Source organism: Physeter macrocephalus, chromosome 17, assembly GCF_002837175.3.
Source record: "Physeter macrocephalus isolate SW-GA chromosome 17, ASM283717v5, whole genome shotgun sequence".
Taxonomy (NCBI): domain Eukaryota; kingdom Metazoa; phylum Chordata; class Mammalia; order Artiodactyla; family Physeteridae; genus Physeter; species Physeter macrocephalus.
In genome coordinates, this window is record NC_041230.1 from 28,552,001 (window position 1) to 28,568,617 (window position 16,617).

Here is a 16,617-nt window from a genome sequence, read left to right on the forward strand (position 1 = left end):
TCATCTAGACGTTGGTCTCTTGTCCTGTGGGGTAATAGCTGCATCCCTAGTGAGTTCTCTGGGTCCCCAAGACGGCAGGAGCTCCTGGGGCATATGTGAGGGGCTACACATACTTGTTGGGACTTGTGCAGTAGGCAAGCCGCAGGACCAGAGAGAGGAAGGCAGCCCCAGGTTCAAGACAAAGCGCTGTTAGATCCCAGACAGACACTGCTGGAAGTTCATGCTGGTTGTCTGGAAGGGGCCCCCGGTGACAGTAACACACACCATGGCTCTGTGACCAGAGATGCCAGAATCCCATACACTAGCTAAGAGCAAAGGCGCTGGTGTCTCATTGACCTATGTCCGGATCCCCACTGGGTCTGGGAGCTCAGTCGGCTGAGCAGCCCCAGTCCCAGCACAGCCTATACGGGAAAGCTGCTGTGGGCCTCACGCTGGCTACCCCTTCCCTCCTCAGCATCTCCGAGACCCAGCAGCAGCTCTGTATCCAGCTCGAATTTCCCCATCAGGAGAACCCAGAAGCCGTGGCCCTCAGGTGAGACCCAGTACCTGGGGCCCCAAGAGAGAGGCTGGTGATGGAGGGAGGGGGAGAGGGGGGTACTGCTGCTTCTGACCAATAATTCTCATGCCCCTGCTCAGGGTCCTTTGATGCCCAAAGTCTCTACATGGCCTGTGAGATCTGGCCCAACCTACCTCTTCATGCTATCTATCCCTACCCCAAACCCCAGTCTAGGCTCCGGCTAAGCTTCCAGTACCTTAAATACCACCTTGCTCTCTTTGACCTCAGGGCCTTTGCACAGGCTGTTTCCTGCCCAGAATATTCTCTCCTCCCTTTCCTTCTTCATCCTTCTTCACCTGGCTAACTCGACCTCATCCTTCAGGTCTCAGTTTAAATGCCACCATCTCAGGGAGGCCCCTCCAACCCACCCAGACTTAGTCAAGTCCTCCCATCATCCATTCTTAGAGATGCCTGGGTTCACAGCTCCTCTAATCCATATAGCACGTTTTTGGAAATTAAAATGTCACCTCTTTGAGGGAATGCAGCCCTGCAAGTATACATTGTGAGGACTAGACCATACCTGGATCTCAGCCCCAACTCACTTCCTCGGCTGGGTCTCCTTGTGCCGTGAACAACCTGCACAGCCATCCCAGGTGCCGCATCCTGACCTCTCCTTCATAGTACTTCCCATGATTGATTAGTAAATTGGGGGACTTTATTTGATTAGCATTTATTTACCACCGTAAGAAACGCTCCTTGCAGGTAGGGACTGAGTCCCCAGTACTGAGCCAGGTGTTTAGAAGCTGCTGCCTCCCTCTCCACCTCCAGGCTGGCTCACTGTGACCTTGGGACCCACCACAGCCTTCTTGCCAGGCAGCTGATGGAGACCTGCACCCGGCTGCGGCAGCTCAGGTCAGAACCCCGAAACGCTGTCTGGGGCCCTGAGTTCTCTGATTGACCCCAGTGCCCGCTCCAGGCCATAGGTGAGAGGCTGGCCAGTGCAGGATGGAGATGAGCAGAGCGTGGGGCTGTGCTAGCATTCTTGCTTCCCTCTGCAGGAGAGAATCACACCTGGCCAGTAGGGGAGAGCCCCAGGGTGGCAGAGGGGAGCCCTGCCCCACTGGGAGCTCTTGGGTGGGCCTTTCCCCTCTCTTGGCCTCCCCATCTTTGTGTAATGTTTGATCCCTGAGGTGTGTCCAGCCTGAAATCCTCTGGAATATGCTTGGGCCTTTTCAGCTTGTCCCAGGTGAACCTCTGCGAAGCCAGTGCTCTGCTGCTACAAAGCCTCCTGCTGTCCCTCTCTGAGCTGAAGAACTTCCGGTATGCAGACAAGACTTTCACTCAGGGCCTCCCCCGCCGCCCCGCCCCCTGCAGCTCAGCCCCGCCCCCACACTTCCTGTTCTCCCCAGCCCTGCGCTCAAAGGAGCTCTGTGTCCCCATCCCATGGGCTGGGACCACACGTGACCCTGGAGATGATGCCAGGGTTCATGGTCATCTACATGACCATGTGGTGCGAAGGTGATTCCCTTTTGAATGCTCTTTCTTTTTCTTTTCCTCATTATTTGGAAATAATTGCAAACTAGTAGAAAAGTTGCGAGAAGACTGAGAAGAACCTCCATATGCCGTTTTCCCAGATTAACCCTTTGTCATTATTTTTTCACATTTGCTCTTTCCTTCCCTTCCTCCTTCCTCACCCCTCCCCTCTCTTCTCCACCCCCCCTTTCTTGTTCTGAACCATTTGAAAGTAAGTTGCATAATTATGCCCCTTCGCCCCTTAATATTTCAGTGAATTTCCTAAGAACAAGAACATTCTCTCCCCTAACCCAGTAAAAGTATGAAATTCAGGCAATTTAACATTGATATCCTACTATCATCTAAACTACAGTTTATATTCCCATTTTGCCAATTGTCCCAATAACGTTTATTGCATTTTTTTTCAGTCCTGGATTCCATCCAGGATCACACATTGTGTTTAGCTGTCATCTCTCTTTAGTCTCCTTCAATTTGGAATGTGTCCTCAGCCCTTCTTTGTGTTTCATACTGTCATGACATTTACATGCCATTGATTTTGTAGAATACCCTTCTGCTTAAGTTTCTCTGCTGTTTCCTCATGCTTAGATTTAGGTTCTGCATTTGGGGCAGGAATAGCACAGAGGTGCTGCTGTGTTCTTCTCAGTGTGTCACATCGGGAGGCACATGATGCCTATTTGTCCCCTTACCGGTGATGTTAACTGCGATCACCTGGTTAAGGTGGTGTCTGCCAGGTTTCTTCACCTGCAAAGCTACTGTTTTTCCCTTTGTAATTAACCAGTTAAACTGGTAGGAAGATACTTTAAGATGATGTAAATATCCTGGTCTTCCTCAAACTTTCACCCACGAATTTTAGCCTCCATTGGTAATTCTTGCCTGAATCAAATATCAAGGATGATGGTTGCAAAGTGGAGCTTTTGTAACTCTCAGTTCTCTTTTAATTCAACCGATTGCATCAGGGAGAAGGTCTCCTTTTGGTACCAGTATATCTTTAACACCCTCTCCAATACTTGCTACATTTTTTGTTTAAATAAAGATGCAGAGCTCATGGTAAACGACAGTAACTAGCTAGACTTTACAGTGATGCCTCCTGATTACGGCAGACATTGTGAAGTTGCTACCCGAATGACTGTGGTTTAAAGAAGTATTCAACTAGTCCACGTTCCTGCCTCCAAGCTATATCTTGACTTAAAGATTCCCTGATGGGAGAGATTTACGAAGGGAAGGAAGGTCCCCTCCACTGCCCCCCAGGAACCATTCCCCACCCCACCTCCTTGCCCTCTGCCACCAGCACCCAGAGCTCCCAAGACCCAGAGCTCCTACCTGACCTGCCTCCCTTTGACCCCCACCAGGCTGACCTCCAGCTGTGTGAGCTCCAATGGGCTAGCCCACCTGACATCTGGTCTAAGCCACTGTCACCACCTGGAGGAGCTGGAGTGAGTTGTGGGGTGGAAGGGTCTGGGAAGGGATGGCCCAGCTAAAGGCAAGGGGTGGGGAGGACAGTTGTGCCTTTGGTTAAAGTGGGTGGTGGGACTTCAGCCTATCGCTTTTCTCCCTGATGAAGCCCGGCAACTCTGGGTGTGGCTTGGGGAAGGCTGAGCACTGGGTTCTTGGTCCCGACTTTATCACTCACTCAGAGTGACCTTGGGCGAATAACTGTGCCTCTCTAGACTTGGACAGCCTCGTCTGTAAAATGGGGCTCATCATCCTTCTCTGCCTAGAGTGGCTCTGGGTGTTGGGTAGAGAGAGAGCTAAGGGGCAGAAGGGATCGTTGCACGTGTGTGTGTGTGTGTGTGTGTGTGTGTGTGTGACTTGTCCCTGGCTTCCTCTGGTGCAGCCCTCATCCAGGGCATCCCTTCTCAGCTGGGTCAGCTGTGACTGCAGCGCCCACCTCCTCGGGGACCCGAGAGCCTGACCCTTGGGGCCAGGAATGTCCCTGTGGAGATCAAATAGGAAGGGTGGTCTGGGATCTGTGGACCCAGAGCCAGCCTCCTCGGGGGGGACTGAGGTGGTAAGGGCGGCTGATTTGACAGCTCAGCTCCAGGGGCTGGGCAGGCTTGTCTAACCCTCACCTCATGCTTGGTCCCCTCCAGCTTGTCTAACAATCAACTTGGCGAGGAGGGCACCAAGGTGCTGATGGGGGCGCTTGAGGGCAAGTGCTGGCTGAAGAGGCTTGAGTAAGTGGTGGTGGTTAATGGGGGTGAGAGCGGGGGAGTTGGGAGCATGTCTAAGAACCTTTGCATCTCTAGTGAACACCACTGTCAATCTCCTGGATGGACCCAGGTGAGCTGAATGCCCTCCCTTTTCCTTCCTTACCTGGCTCTGGGTGTTATCAAAATGCTTGATCATAAGAAACAGAATACTCAGTCAAAGCAACCCAACCCAGAAATGTATTAACTCATGTCACAGAAAATAACAAGGCAACTGATTTCAGTCTTGGTTGGATCCAGGTTCTCTATTTGTTCCCCCTCCTTCCTCCCTCCCTCCCTCTCTCTCCCTTCCCCTCCCTCTCTCCTCCCCACCCCCCATCTCTTGACTTCATCCTCGGGCAGGCTGTCCCTGCAGCGGCAGGTTCACTTTCTACCAGCCAAGTGGAAAGGGAGCACCTTTTTCCCTGTACCTACAACACAAGTCCCTAGAATGAGTCTCACTGGACTAGCCCAGGTCACATGCCCACCCCTAAACCAATCACTGTGGCTCTAAGCACACGATAATCTGATTGGCCAGATCTGGGTCACATGCCCATCCAATTATCTGGACTGAGTCAGGGGTGGTATTTCAGGGGACTATTAACGCAAGACAGGGAAACAAACCTATAGATGACCACTGCCATTTGCCTACAGTCGTTTCCTTAGTAACTGGCAACTTTTACTCTCACCTATAATTTGGAGTCACCAAATTCTTAGAAACGCTGGGAACAGCCTCAGTCTAAAGGACAGGTCCCCATCCAGCACAGACATGACAGTATCGAGACAGAACACTTGACAAGGCATCTTCTGCTTTTAATCCCTAAGTTTATCCGTTGACCAAAAATACACACGAATTATAAAAAAGTTCCATCATCATAGAAATATGTAACAACGAACATGAAATCCCTGGCGATGACACCCCCTGGGAAAACTTCTGTAAATGAGCAGTTTGTGAGTTTTCCTCCAGATTTTGGGGGACACATTTTTGAATACAGTTTAAAAGCAGCTCTCTGACTTTTTGCCCCCTAACAATGAATGAAATTCTTCCACTTTGTCCCTCTTTGCATATCCTGGCAGGGGTCAGGGGGTGGTATTAGGGAGACCTTTGACCAGAGGGTCCGACTGTCTTGCCACTGAGATGTTTCTTTGGCTTCCCCCCATGTGCCTGCACCTCTGCTCAGCCTCCCTTTCTTCTGGAAGCTTTTATTTGGGGTGGAGCTGGAGGCCCAATGAGGTCATTCATTGGCTCATTCATGCGTTTAACATATATGTGTGTTCACCTGGGCACCCGGGCCAGAGCCAGGAGCTGGAACTGCTTCAGAGAACAGGACATGCGGGATCTTAGTTCCCTGACCAGGGATCGAACCCATGCCCCCTGCATTGGGAGTGCGGAGTCCAGTCTTAACCACTGGACCGCCAGGGAAGTCCCAATGATTCCTTTCTGTCTGAAGGAAAGGGATGGATCTTCACTCCCCGGAGGGCTCTTCCAGTTTCAGATCTGCCATTTCTGAGTGTCTCCTCTCCAACAAGCAGCTCCCCTCAGATCCAGCCAACTTTTCCCACCTGTCCCTCTGGGTGAGATGGTTAGGGGTGTAGGTGCTAGTTAACAGCCACACCACCTGGGTTCAACTCCTGGCACAGTGACCGACTGTCCCAGTTTAGCCGGGACTGAAAGTCCCTCATCCTGGAAAACTCCTCAGTTCTGGGCAAACCAGGATGGTTGTCACCTCTCGGTTGTACCTCAGTGTGTGAGCTTAGGCAAGGTACTTAACCTCTCTCTGTCTTCTTCCTCATCTTAACTCTGGGGATAATAGCTGGACCTACCCCCTCAGTGATTGTGAGGATTAAATGAGATCACACACATGAAGCACTTAGAACAGAGCCTGGCACAGAATTCACACTCTACAAGTACTGGCTGCTATTATTATTATCATTATTATTATTACTGTTATTATTATTTTTCCTCTCTCCTGCCCAAGGTGGGGCCATAAGGAGCATGATCCATGGGTAACACATGGATGGGCCCAGGAATGGGAATCCTACAGCCTTGGGTTCTGTTCCTGATGCTGCCACTTTCTGTGTGTGCCTCAGTGTGCCTCATCTGTAAAATGGGCATAACTGTATATCATTATCATCTCTAAATGGCCCTTAGTATGTGCTTGGTGTGTGGTCGCTATGATTACTGATCAGTAGTCTGGGTCTAGTGTAATTCAGAATATTAGAACTGCTGCCTGGATGACTGTAATAATTCTTACAGAGAAAACAGCATTTGGATTTCCCTATACAGTTTTGGGTTTTTTTTTTTTTTAACACTGTGTGGATGTAAGTGGCCGTCTTGGAGATCACTGGGCATTGCTGAGCACTCACGGTCTGCGTCAGGGAACCAAGCCCAGCATGCCAAGTCCTCCTGTGGCCTCCTCTCCTCCAGCCTCAGCCACCTCCCACTGGGCGGCTCTACCCTGGCTGCACTCACTCGAGGACTAAGCCACATGACCCTCCTGCAGAGCCTCTGGTGAGTGACCAAGTGACCCCATGGGAGTGAGTAGGAGGAGGTACTTCCGAGTTCTGCTGGGACCACCCATCTAGGGAAACACTGGGGCGCCTCCCTGAGAACCCTCTGTGGCTCCTGTCCTCGGCACATTCCTATAACCCTCCCAGGTCGGTGTCAACAGCTCCTGCCTTTTACTGCCTCCAGCTTCCTCTGCGCTACACAAGTGACCTGAAGGAGCTGAGCCCAAGTCCTAGCACAACCCTTCACGTGCACAAATTCATCCTCTGTTCTTGTTCATGTTTCTGATTCACGGATGTGGGTTGCCTAGATTCTGCATTTCAAGCTCCCAGGTGATGCCAGTTCTGGGGGCCACAGACCACACTTTGAGTAGCGATGGTCTAGCCTCAGAGCTGATGACCTTGATATTCTGCCCTTGTGCCCCTGGCCACTTTGAGAAACAAATAGCACATGTTCTTTTCATGTGATTTTTCAAAATATGAAATACTGTGACTCTAAACAAACCCAAGCAATAACACAAAGCATTGTTTTGTTTTTATCCAAGTCCCGGCCCCCCACTCTGGCAGGGTAGAGCGTGTAGGAGATGAGCTCAGGGAGTTTGGGGGACCAGGTCATTTCACCCCAAATTAATTTACCGAAAGGCAATTCCCTAAAAATTAATTTGCAAAACAAAAGACAACTAAACAAACAACCCTCAGACTAATACCTCTGCATCAGCTGTTTTGTTTCGTTTGTTTTTTCCCCCCATTCACAGAGGCAGGGTGTGGTCAAGTGCAGAAAAGACCATAAATAGACTGGGTTTAAGGAAAAGCCCACTATTTTTATAGATTAGAACAGGATGAGTTGTGAGAGACACTTGAAACTGACATTCAGCCGGGCTGGCCTGAAGATCCCTGACACAGGGGCAGAGGCAAAGCCTGGCCAAACCAAAACAAGGTGGCCACTGCTCCAGGCCAATGGCTCTGGCCTTTCATTTCCACCTTGCCTGTGAGGCCCTGGGAGTCTTTGGCCCATCACGGCTCCTCCCTGGGCCTCCAAATTCTCCTCTGGATATTGGGTACAGTCTGCCCACCCTGCCCATCCCCCTTCGTTGGAAGCTTTGTGACTGACATATGAGTTTCTGGATGTGTAAAGGCTTTGCAAACTGTAGAGTTCTTGGCACTGCACTTGCAAATGCCTTTACTCCTGACTAAGGCTTCTTGGCCCTGCTTCTCCAGTCTGAGCAGGAGTGATATCGGTGACGTCGGCTGCTGCCACCTTTCGAAGGCTGTCAGAGCTGCCACCAGCTTGGAGGAGCTAGGGTGTTGCCTGTCCCTCCCCCAGACCCAAGACAACTTTGGCAGGGGAAGATGACAGAAACAAGGGGCTCCTTGAGGACACTCTTCACTTCCTAGTCTCGTCACCTTCACCCACTTATATACTGCATCACCCCAGACCCAGAACCTCAGGAAACCCAAAGATAGGATATGAGAGTGTTGATTGCAGCAAGAAGGATTTAGGTCAGACACCAGGGAGAACATCCTAAACAGAAGACAAGAGTTTGGAGTCCTCACCCAACATAGGGTGAGGGGACTTTATCGCTGTGGCTGAGGCCTTTCTCTAGACGTTGGCCTCCTCTTCTGGGATGAGGACACGGACAAGATGAGATGGGTGGCAGGCTGATGGTTGCAATTCCCCTGCTGTTCTCTCCCCAAGCTTGAGCCACAACCAGATTGGAGACACCGGTGCCCAGAACTTAGCTGCTGTCCTGCCGGGACTGCCTGAGCTCAGGAAGATAGAGTGAGTGGCCAGCCCTCCTGACAGGGGTCCTCAGCAGCCACACCATGGTCCGGGGAGACTCTGGCTTCCCCCACTAACCTCAGTGTCCAGGCCCTGGGGCTGGCTACCTCCCGGAACTGTTGACCTGGGGACCTTGAGCCAGGCCAGCCCCTGCTCCTCCCTGGGCCTCTCTGTCCCATCAGGCTGGGACAGCGTGTGGCGAGAGTGCTGTCTCTTAGGGCCCTAGCAGATGTGGTGGGGTTGGCGGGGGACGGGGGAGTCAAGGGTCTGACGTCTGCCCCTCCTCAGCCTCTCGACGAATGGCATCGGCCCAGCAGGGGGAGCGCAGTTGGCGGAGTGTCTCCCGCTTTGTAGGCACCTAGAGGAGCTGATGTGAGTGTCTGCCCGGGTGGGCTGCCCTCTGTGTCCCCGCAGGCCACCTGGCCCTTGGGTCCCCCAGCGGGCACAGGGCAGGGGTCTGGAGCAGGCCAGCCTGGTGCTCACTTTCATCCCCTCTCCTCTTCCAGGCTCGGCTTCAACGCCCTGGGAGACCCCACAGCCCTGGGGCTGGCCAGGGGGCTGCCCCGGCACCTGAGGGTCCTGCAGTGAGTGGCCCCCTGCCCGCGGTGTGTGCAGGGTTAGCGGGAGGGGTTCCCCCAGGAGCACTAGGGGACCAAGGCCCCCATCGGCTGAGCTGCCCTGCCTTAGGGAAAACTGTGGCGTGTGCTGGGGCTGGCTGCCCCTCCCCCGCCTGCTTCTCGCCTGCCTCTGGAGCCTGGGGCAGGGAAATCAGGAGACCCAGCCTCGTCCTGGCTCTGCCACCAGCCCCTTGTGGGCCCTTGGCCAAGCCCCTGCCCCTCCTGAGTCTCAGTTTCCTCATAGCTCAGCGTTCCCTGTGAGCCAGTCTCCGAGGGTGAGTGAGGAAGTGTCAGCAAAGGGCTATGCAGGAGAAAAGCTCCCTGCCACTTTACAGTGTATGTCCATGGTCTCATCTGAGCCCTGTGAGGCCGGGATTTCTACTTGCTCCATTTTTCCAGGCAAGGGAACTAAAGCCCAGAGAGGTGTGGAAAGCTTACCCTATTAATACATCAAAGAACCAGGCCTTGAACTTGGGATCTCAGACCCCAAAGCCAGAGCCCTTGATACCCACCCAGGTCCTATGTGGGTGGGGAGAGGGGTTAGGGTGGCAGTTACCCAGATACTGTCTAAGGTCTGGCAGTGCAGCCTGAGAGAAGGCTCAGGGTGGGGGCATCTAGCCCCCCCCAGTTCCCATACCTGGTCCCCCAGGCTCCCCTCACCCCCTCCCCTTCCTCAGCCTGCCATCCAGCCATCTTGGCCCAGAGGGGGTGCTGAGCCTGGGCCAGGCCCTGGATGGATGCCCACACATGGAAGAGATCAGGTGAGTAGGGGCCGCGGAGCCTGGGCAGGGGGCCAGGCCGGGGTGGGGGGTAGTCTGGGGCTTCCTCTCACGGGTGTCTCCCCTGCCCTGCAGCTTGGCAGAGAACAGCCTGGCCGGAGGGGCCCCACATTTCCATCTGGGGCTCCCACTGCTCCGGCAGATCGAGTAAGTAGCCTCCTCTGACTACCCGGGGAGCTGGGGTGCAGTAGGGGGCAGTCCTTCTCTGGCTGAGCCTGATACCCAGGAAGGCTTGTGAAGTGACAGAGGCCTCAGGTACGGGGGGAGCCTGGAACTGAAAAACAAGGGGGCACTTTCCTGAGACTCCCAGCCTGCCCCAGATGCTGGCCACTCTGCTCCCTCCTGCTGTGATTGCAGGGCGGGGAGAGGGGCACTAGGCTGAGGGTGCCCCTGACTCAGATACCTCCATCCCATCCCCTTCTCCGTCTCCAGCCTGGTGTCGTGTGAGATTGACAACCAGACTGCCAAGCCCCTCACTGCCAGTTTCGTGCTCTGCCCGGCCCTGGAAGAAATCATGTGAGTGCTTGGGAGAGCCCTGAGCTGGGCAAAGCGGGCACCTGGGGGCCTGGTTCCTTCCTCCCTGGAGGTCTTCCCGTCTTGTACAGGGAAGGTCATTCTTGCTCAAAGCTCCTCTCGAGGAAGTTTTAACACTTGAGCTGCGAGTGTTGTTTGTCTAAGCCATTCAGCCTTTCCTGCCTGTTTCCCCACCTGTGGAGGGTGAGGGGGCAGTGGAGCAGATGGAGATGGTTAGGACCATTTCCCGATTGTCCCTTTGGGAAGCGTCTGGATAGACTACCTCACCGGGTTTATGGAGCCTTGATTTACGAACCACCTGTTGGTAGTGAGGAGTGGCCGAAAACAGCAGGCCCCCCGACCTGCCCACTGGCCATGCCCACCTCCCCCTTGGCCATCAGAGGTGCTCGGACCATGGGGCCTGGCAGTACTGCCTCAGGGATAAACTAGATTGCCAGGACTAGCCTGGGACCCTGAGCATGGTGGAAGAAAATGGGATTTCCTTAAGTACAGGACACAAGGGATTACAAGATTTTAGGTTTGCATCCTAAAGATTTTAATTCTTCTCATTACTTTACACCAAAGAGAAAGTCTCAGATCAGGGCTAACTCACCAAACCCTGGTGATTATCCCTTTTTAGCCAGCAGGGGGCAGACCACAGGGTTAGCGCCTTAGGAAGGACGCAGGTTCCAGCTAGAGGTTAATACCATTGTTTGCACTGTATTTATCCTTGTAACTACCTTCTACTTAGGGTCCTTAACACAAGTCTTTCATTGATAGTAGTGATAAACGTTTCCTAAGATCAGTTTCTTAAAGTGAAAGAAAAAGAGGGGACGGAGGACTGATTTAAAGAAAAACATGAAACAAGTAATACAGGCGGTACATGGATGTAGCAAAGTCAGGATGGAGGCACATGCACGGTGGAGGTTTGGATCATGATGTTTCCACGGACCTCGTGTTCTGAACTCTCAGGACAGCCAGCTCCCGAGCTGTCTGTGTTCTGAGGGATGGCCAGCTCGGATATGGGCGGTAGGAAGGAGCCTCCTGTGCCTTGTAAAGTCTTCAGAGAGGGCACGTGGGACCCCGTGGCACGCCCCCATCCCCGCGGCCCCCAGCCCTCCCCACCTGCCCCCTGTCTCTACCCTCACTGCTCTCCTGCCACTGACATTGGCACCCCTACCCCGCAGGCTGTCCTGGAATCTGCTCGGGGATGAGGCAGCTGCTGAACTGGCCCGGGTCCTGCCGCGGATGGGCCGGCTGAAGAGAGTGGAGTATGAGGGGCGCATCCGGGGAAGCCAGAAGGGGGTGGGGAGGGCCAAAGGGGGGGGGACCTGTGTCCTGGGGAAAGCCAGGAGGCCACGGGGTCAGGCCCCTGACTCCCAGGAAGCCCTCCTGGACTTTCTCACTCCTGTCCACTCCAAGCCCCTGTCAAGCTTAGCTCTCCCTGGGTCCCGGCCTTCAGCCTTGCCGCTGCACTGGTGAACGTTGAGTTCTCTAAGCACATGTGTGGGGAGCCTTTGTTCTCCCCCCGCAACTTGGCACAGGGAAGGGACACAGGGAATCACCCCTCCGGCCGCCTCCTCCCCATCTCACCATCTCACGTCAGTCTCTTTCCCCTTCCTCTGCCATCCATCGGGAAGCCTGGAGAAGAATCGGATCACAGCTTATGGAGCCTGGCTCCTGGCTGAAGGGCTGGCGCAGGGGTCTGGCATCCAAGTCATTCGGTAACAGGACTTGCGGGGGCCGGGATGGTTGGGGCTGGGGTGAGCACACCAAGCTCTACAATGTAAAGGCACCTCCTGTAGGGGAAGGCAGGACCTGGGTCGGCAATTATCAAAGGAGACTTGGACCACACCATCAGGGATTTGGCAGCAAGCAGACCTGGATCAAACCCCAGCTCTGCCAGTTGCCGATTGCATAACTTTGCATCAGTTAACTCAACCTCTCTGAACCTCAGATTCCTCCTTTGCAAAATGGAGGTAGTGATAGTATCTACCTCAGAGAGGTGCTCTGCAGAGTAAATGATTATATAAAGCACTGAGCGCAATGCCGGGCACATAGTAAGCACTTAAAATGGTAGCTATCATCAGGGCCGCCACATACAGTTGTATAGGTGGTGCACTGAACTTCAGGGTGTTGCATCTAAGGGACACCACTCACACAGTAGGCGTGTTAGGCTTCTAGTAGTAGTGAAGTGCCTCGCTCTATAAAACAATATATTATGACAATTTCAGACGATGGAAGTAAAGTGTCTTAAAGAAGGGGAGCTTTTTCCTTATTTGTCCAATGTGTCATATGAGCATGGCCTGGGGAAGAAGCTAGCTCCCGGGGAAGAAGATTGAGTGGAGGGGACTTCCCTGGCGATCCAGTGGTTAAGACTCCACGCTTCCTCTGCGGGGGGCATGGGTTCGATCCCCGGTCAGGGAACTAAGATCCCGCATGCCGGGCGTCGCAGCCAAAAAAAAAAAAAAAAAAAAAAAAGATTGAGTGGAAGAAGTCCTGGTGGGCATGGGGGATACCATCTAAGGTAGCCACGCTGGCCTGATACCTGCTGCTGCCTGCCAGGTAACTCTGGAAACAGCTCTTACCCTTTGGGGCCTTGGCTTCCCCGTCTGTAGGTAGGACAGAGGGCAGAGACAAGACAAGTGAGCGGCTCCCAGTGCTGAGTGTCTGTCTCTGTGCCCCACAGCCTCTGGAATAACCCCATCCCCCCGGACATGGCCCAGCGTCTGCAGAGCCAGGAGCCCAGGCTGGACTTTGCTTTCTTCGACAACCAGCCACAGGTCCCTCAGGGCACTTGACGGCTCCCTCGAGACGTTTCGAATCCAGCCGAGTGATGCCACCTTCCACCCACCAGGATAGAGGACTCAGGAAAAGAGCCTCAGCTGGCTGTCCCTGTACCCTGCCCCACGAGGGACAGACATGTTTTTCCTGCAACAGTCTTCGGGGAGGACTGTTTTGGCAACAAAGAGCCTAGTATAGCCAACAGACTACCCTACATCCCACGGGACAGGCATGACCGGTCAGAAACGTAACACAATGAGCATGTCATGGTGTGATGCGTGACACGGAAGGTCACACGTGACAGCATTCCATGTGACATTGCATGAAACCTGCAGTGTGGCCTGTGGGTTAATGTCATGGGTCTTAGCACTACATGTGATTGGTGGTCCGTATATGAGACATGACACATGTCCATGTCATGTGCCATGTGGCTGGCCAGATGCCCTCAGGCAGGTCCAAGATCTAATTTATTACTTTTTAAAACCAAGTGTGTATTTATAAATTGCATTTCCAGAGAAGCTAAGCCAGAAAATGTCTTCCTCCCAGAATGGGATGGGGAGAGCATCCAAGCACTGACCAGCCCAGTGGCCCGAGGGCCAAGACCGTGGGTCAAGCCGGGGATTTAGCCATGAGGCTTCCAGATGAGTATCCGCCTGCCTCAAGCCTCAGTTTTCCCATCTGTGAACTGGATCACCCACCCTCCCTTAGCTTCCAAGGACTTTAGGCCCAGGTCCAGGTAGAGCCAGCTGGACCTTGGACAGGCCCAGTCCGTGCTATGTAAGGAATGAAGCTAGGCCTAAGGGTGCAGGGGGTGGGGACTGCCAAAATATTCAGGTAAGGCCACTGGATCAAGCCACTACCTCAGCAGAATCTGAGTGAGCCCAGGGGCTGCATGTGTTACACAGTGTTCTCATTACTTCCAAGAGGGCCAAAGGGTGGCCCTGCTACACTGTAAGCCAAGTTTGACCAATAAATGTGGGTGATCTTCCAGCCTCTAGCCTGAGTCTGATGTGTCCCACCACCTTACCAAAGTCAGAAGTGGTTCACCCCCTGCCCTGCGGACTGGAGAGCAGGGCAGACTACAGAGAGAGATGCTGAGAGGAACACTGGCCTGGGAGTCAGGAGGCATGGGGTCAAGTCCAGACTCTGTCTCTATATGTGGTCATGTGATCGTAGGCAAGTGACGACCTCTCTCCAGAGCTCACCTGCACCACGAGGGTATTGTAGAAGCTCATAGTGTTAGAAACAGCCTTTGTTTGGCTTGCATTATATTTACACTCTTTTCTGACTTAACTGTCAGTATTTTAAATTGGGAACTTTGACCCAAAATTCAGATTTTCAGCTTCTCGTAGGTGCTAGTCCAGCATTCCCACTCAAGAGTAATCTGCTGGGGACGTATGACTGTGTCCTTTAGATGTGGAGCACATCCCTCAGTTTGCCGCAGTCCCCACTACTCCCCAGTGTATCCCCTCTCACTATTGCTGCTTGCCTGGTCTTTGTGAGAGCCTGGGAACTCCTGGCTAAAGGATTTCCACAGGCAGGTGGTACATCAAGAACGTGGCTTTGGAAGTCAGATGGGCACGGAATGGAATGTGACTTGACCCCTTGATGCCTGTCTTCAAGGCCAGGAGCTGTTTCTGTACATGTTAGTAACACCCCTGGCCCCCCAGGACTTTCAGAGGGGTCAGGGAAGCAAAGTGTGCAAAGTCCCTAGTATGAAGAAGGAGGTACTGGTTACATGCTCGTTCTCTTCCCTTTTAGGGCTGAATGTCATATGAAGTGAAGAGGTGTTTGAAATGGCAGGAGAACAGCACCGCCTCTCCATCACCTACCTGTGGGTTGAACAAGTCCATATCTGGGGAGCCTTCCTCCAGAGCGGCACTCCACTGTGAAAAGTGGAGCAGGGAGGGTGCAGTTACTACTGAGCACCACTGGAGGGCAGGCTGGCCCACTGGCGAGTCCTGAGATAACTTCACCACTGTACCCAGAATGAAGTTAGGAAGTGATGCTAGAGGCTGTTCCCACCTGGCTCGGAAACCTGGGATGTCCCAGCCGGCTTGTGGTTCACCTGGATGGCTTGGCCCTGACCTTTGCCACCCTCCATGTTGTCCTCGGTCCCCCGCCCAGCATGAGGAGAAAGTCCTCCAGCCAAGTGCCAAGTACCCACACCCCACACAGGGACACTCTTATCGGGCCAGGATCAGGGCACACCTGGCATCAAGTGGGGCCATCAGCCTGGTCCTGGGGGAGGGGATGGGCAGGTAGAGGATCCAAGAAGTTTACCTGGAAACCTTGAGCCCCAGTTGTCTTTCCCTTCCGCGAAATGATGCCGAGGCCATCAGGGTGCGCCTTCAGGCCAAGGGGGGTTGTACTGCTTCCTCCCCTTGCCTAAGACTGGAGTATGAACTCCACAAAGCCTGAGGAGCCTTTGACCGGGGAGGTCACAGATGAGGAAGGAACAGAGCACCGACCAGAAGCTCCAGCCCAGGTGAACCGCACACCAAGCAGAGCCCAGAGCTCAGAGACACTTCATTTGCTGCTTATTTGTTTTCCTTTTCCCTTCTTCTTTCCCCTTTAGCTCTGCCCAAGTTCTAAACTCCAAGAAACTTGCAGCAGCTGCCCTGAAATACACCACAGTACTGTCAGCACTGCAGAGCCGCCTGGGCCCAAGTCAGGTGCGGTCACCATGCTCATTTCATTAAGAAACTTCCTCTCCTGCCACCTACTTGTTTGGAGGCCTGGACTATTTTTCTACTCCATGCTGATGAAGTCTCCCTGCCCCTTTCTTCCCCAAAGTAAGCTCAGTTTAAACAGATCTATGGAAACAGATGAAATTCAAAGAAAAGTAAGGCTCTGGGCCAGTAAGCAGTGTAATCAAAATGGTGATCCCCGTTTCTACACGTGAGTCTTGCCACTAAGAAGGTCATCGGGCTGGTAAGTTCCCATGTCTAACTGCCAGGCTGGGATCAGCTCATTTTGCTGCTTTGTCACTTGGCCTCCGTCCTATGGTTTTACAGATTGAATATCCACCTTTCTGATGGGAGTCACAGAATCTTCCTTCCTTCCACCCCCTCCGGTCTCAAATCCTCCCAAATTGCCCCCTCTGTCCTTCCCCTAAAGATACACGTGTCTGAAATCCACTGTCCAGGCCAGTACCTCTCGAACTGAAAAATCATGGTTACAGACACCGCAATGTGCATTGAATCATCTGTGGATCTCGTTAATTTGCAAATTCTGATTCAGCGGGTCTGGGGTGGAGCCTGGGATTCTGCATTTCTAAGAAGCCCCCAAGTGATGCTGCTGGCCCACACTTAGTGAAACTGCAGACCGGTGAGTAGATCTCAATCCTGACTGCACATTAGAATCACCTGGGGAGCTTCTTAAGCTGCCTTTCTAAGACTAGAGTGGTATTTAGAAAGCT

General features: G+C 53.2%; 1 protein-coding gene across 22 annotated transcripts in view; it reads left to right on the forward strand.

Annotated features, from left to right (window-relative positions):
* Window positions 1-16,617, forward strand: part of NLRC5 (NLR family CARD domain containing 5) — a 128,258-nt gene that overhangs the window by 111,133 nt on the left and 508 nt on the right. For 16 of the 22 annotated variants that reach the window (XM_055079054.1, XM_055079058.1, XM_055079057.1 and 13 more), the window contains 15 exons: window positions 455-532; window positions 1,325-1,408; window positions 1,733-1,816; window positions 3,379-3,462; window positions 4,120-4,203; window positions 6,644-6,727; window positions 8,420-8,503; window positions 8,792-8,875; window positions 9,010-9,087; window positions 9,798-9,881; window positions 9,975-10,046; window positions 10,332-10,415; window positions 11,600-11,683; window positions 12,053-12,136; window positions 13,102-16,526. In XM_055079054.1, coding sequence (XP_054935029.1) covers window positions 455-532; window positions 1,325-1,408; window positions 1,733-1,816; window positions 3,379-3,462; window positions 4,120-4,203; window positions 6,644-6,727; window positions 8,420-8,503; window positions 8,792-8,875; window positions 9,010-9,087; window positions 9,798-9,881; window positions 9,975-10,046; window positions 10,332-10,415; window positions 11,600-11,683; window positions 12,053-12,136; window positions 13,102-13,213 — 1,264 coding nt within the window. In that variant the 3' untranslated portion in view covers window positions 13,214-16,526. Of the gene's footprint in view, window positions 1-454; window positions 533-1,324; window positions 1,409-1,732; window positions 1,817-3,378; window positions 3,463-4,119; window positions 4,204-6,643; window positions 6,728-7,941; window positions 8,026-8,419; window positions 8,504-8,791; window positions 8,876-9,009; window positions 9,088-9,797; window positions 9,882-9,974; window positions 10,047-10,331; window positions 10,416-11,599; window positions 11,684-12,052; window positions 12,137-13,101; window positions 16,527-16,617 lie in introns of all 22 variants that reach the window. The other 6 variants (XM_028478371.2, XM_055079060.1, XM_055079055.1 and 3 more) reach the window with 6 other exon arrangements.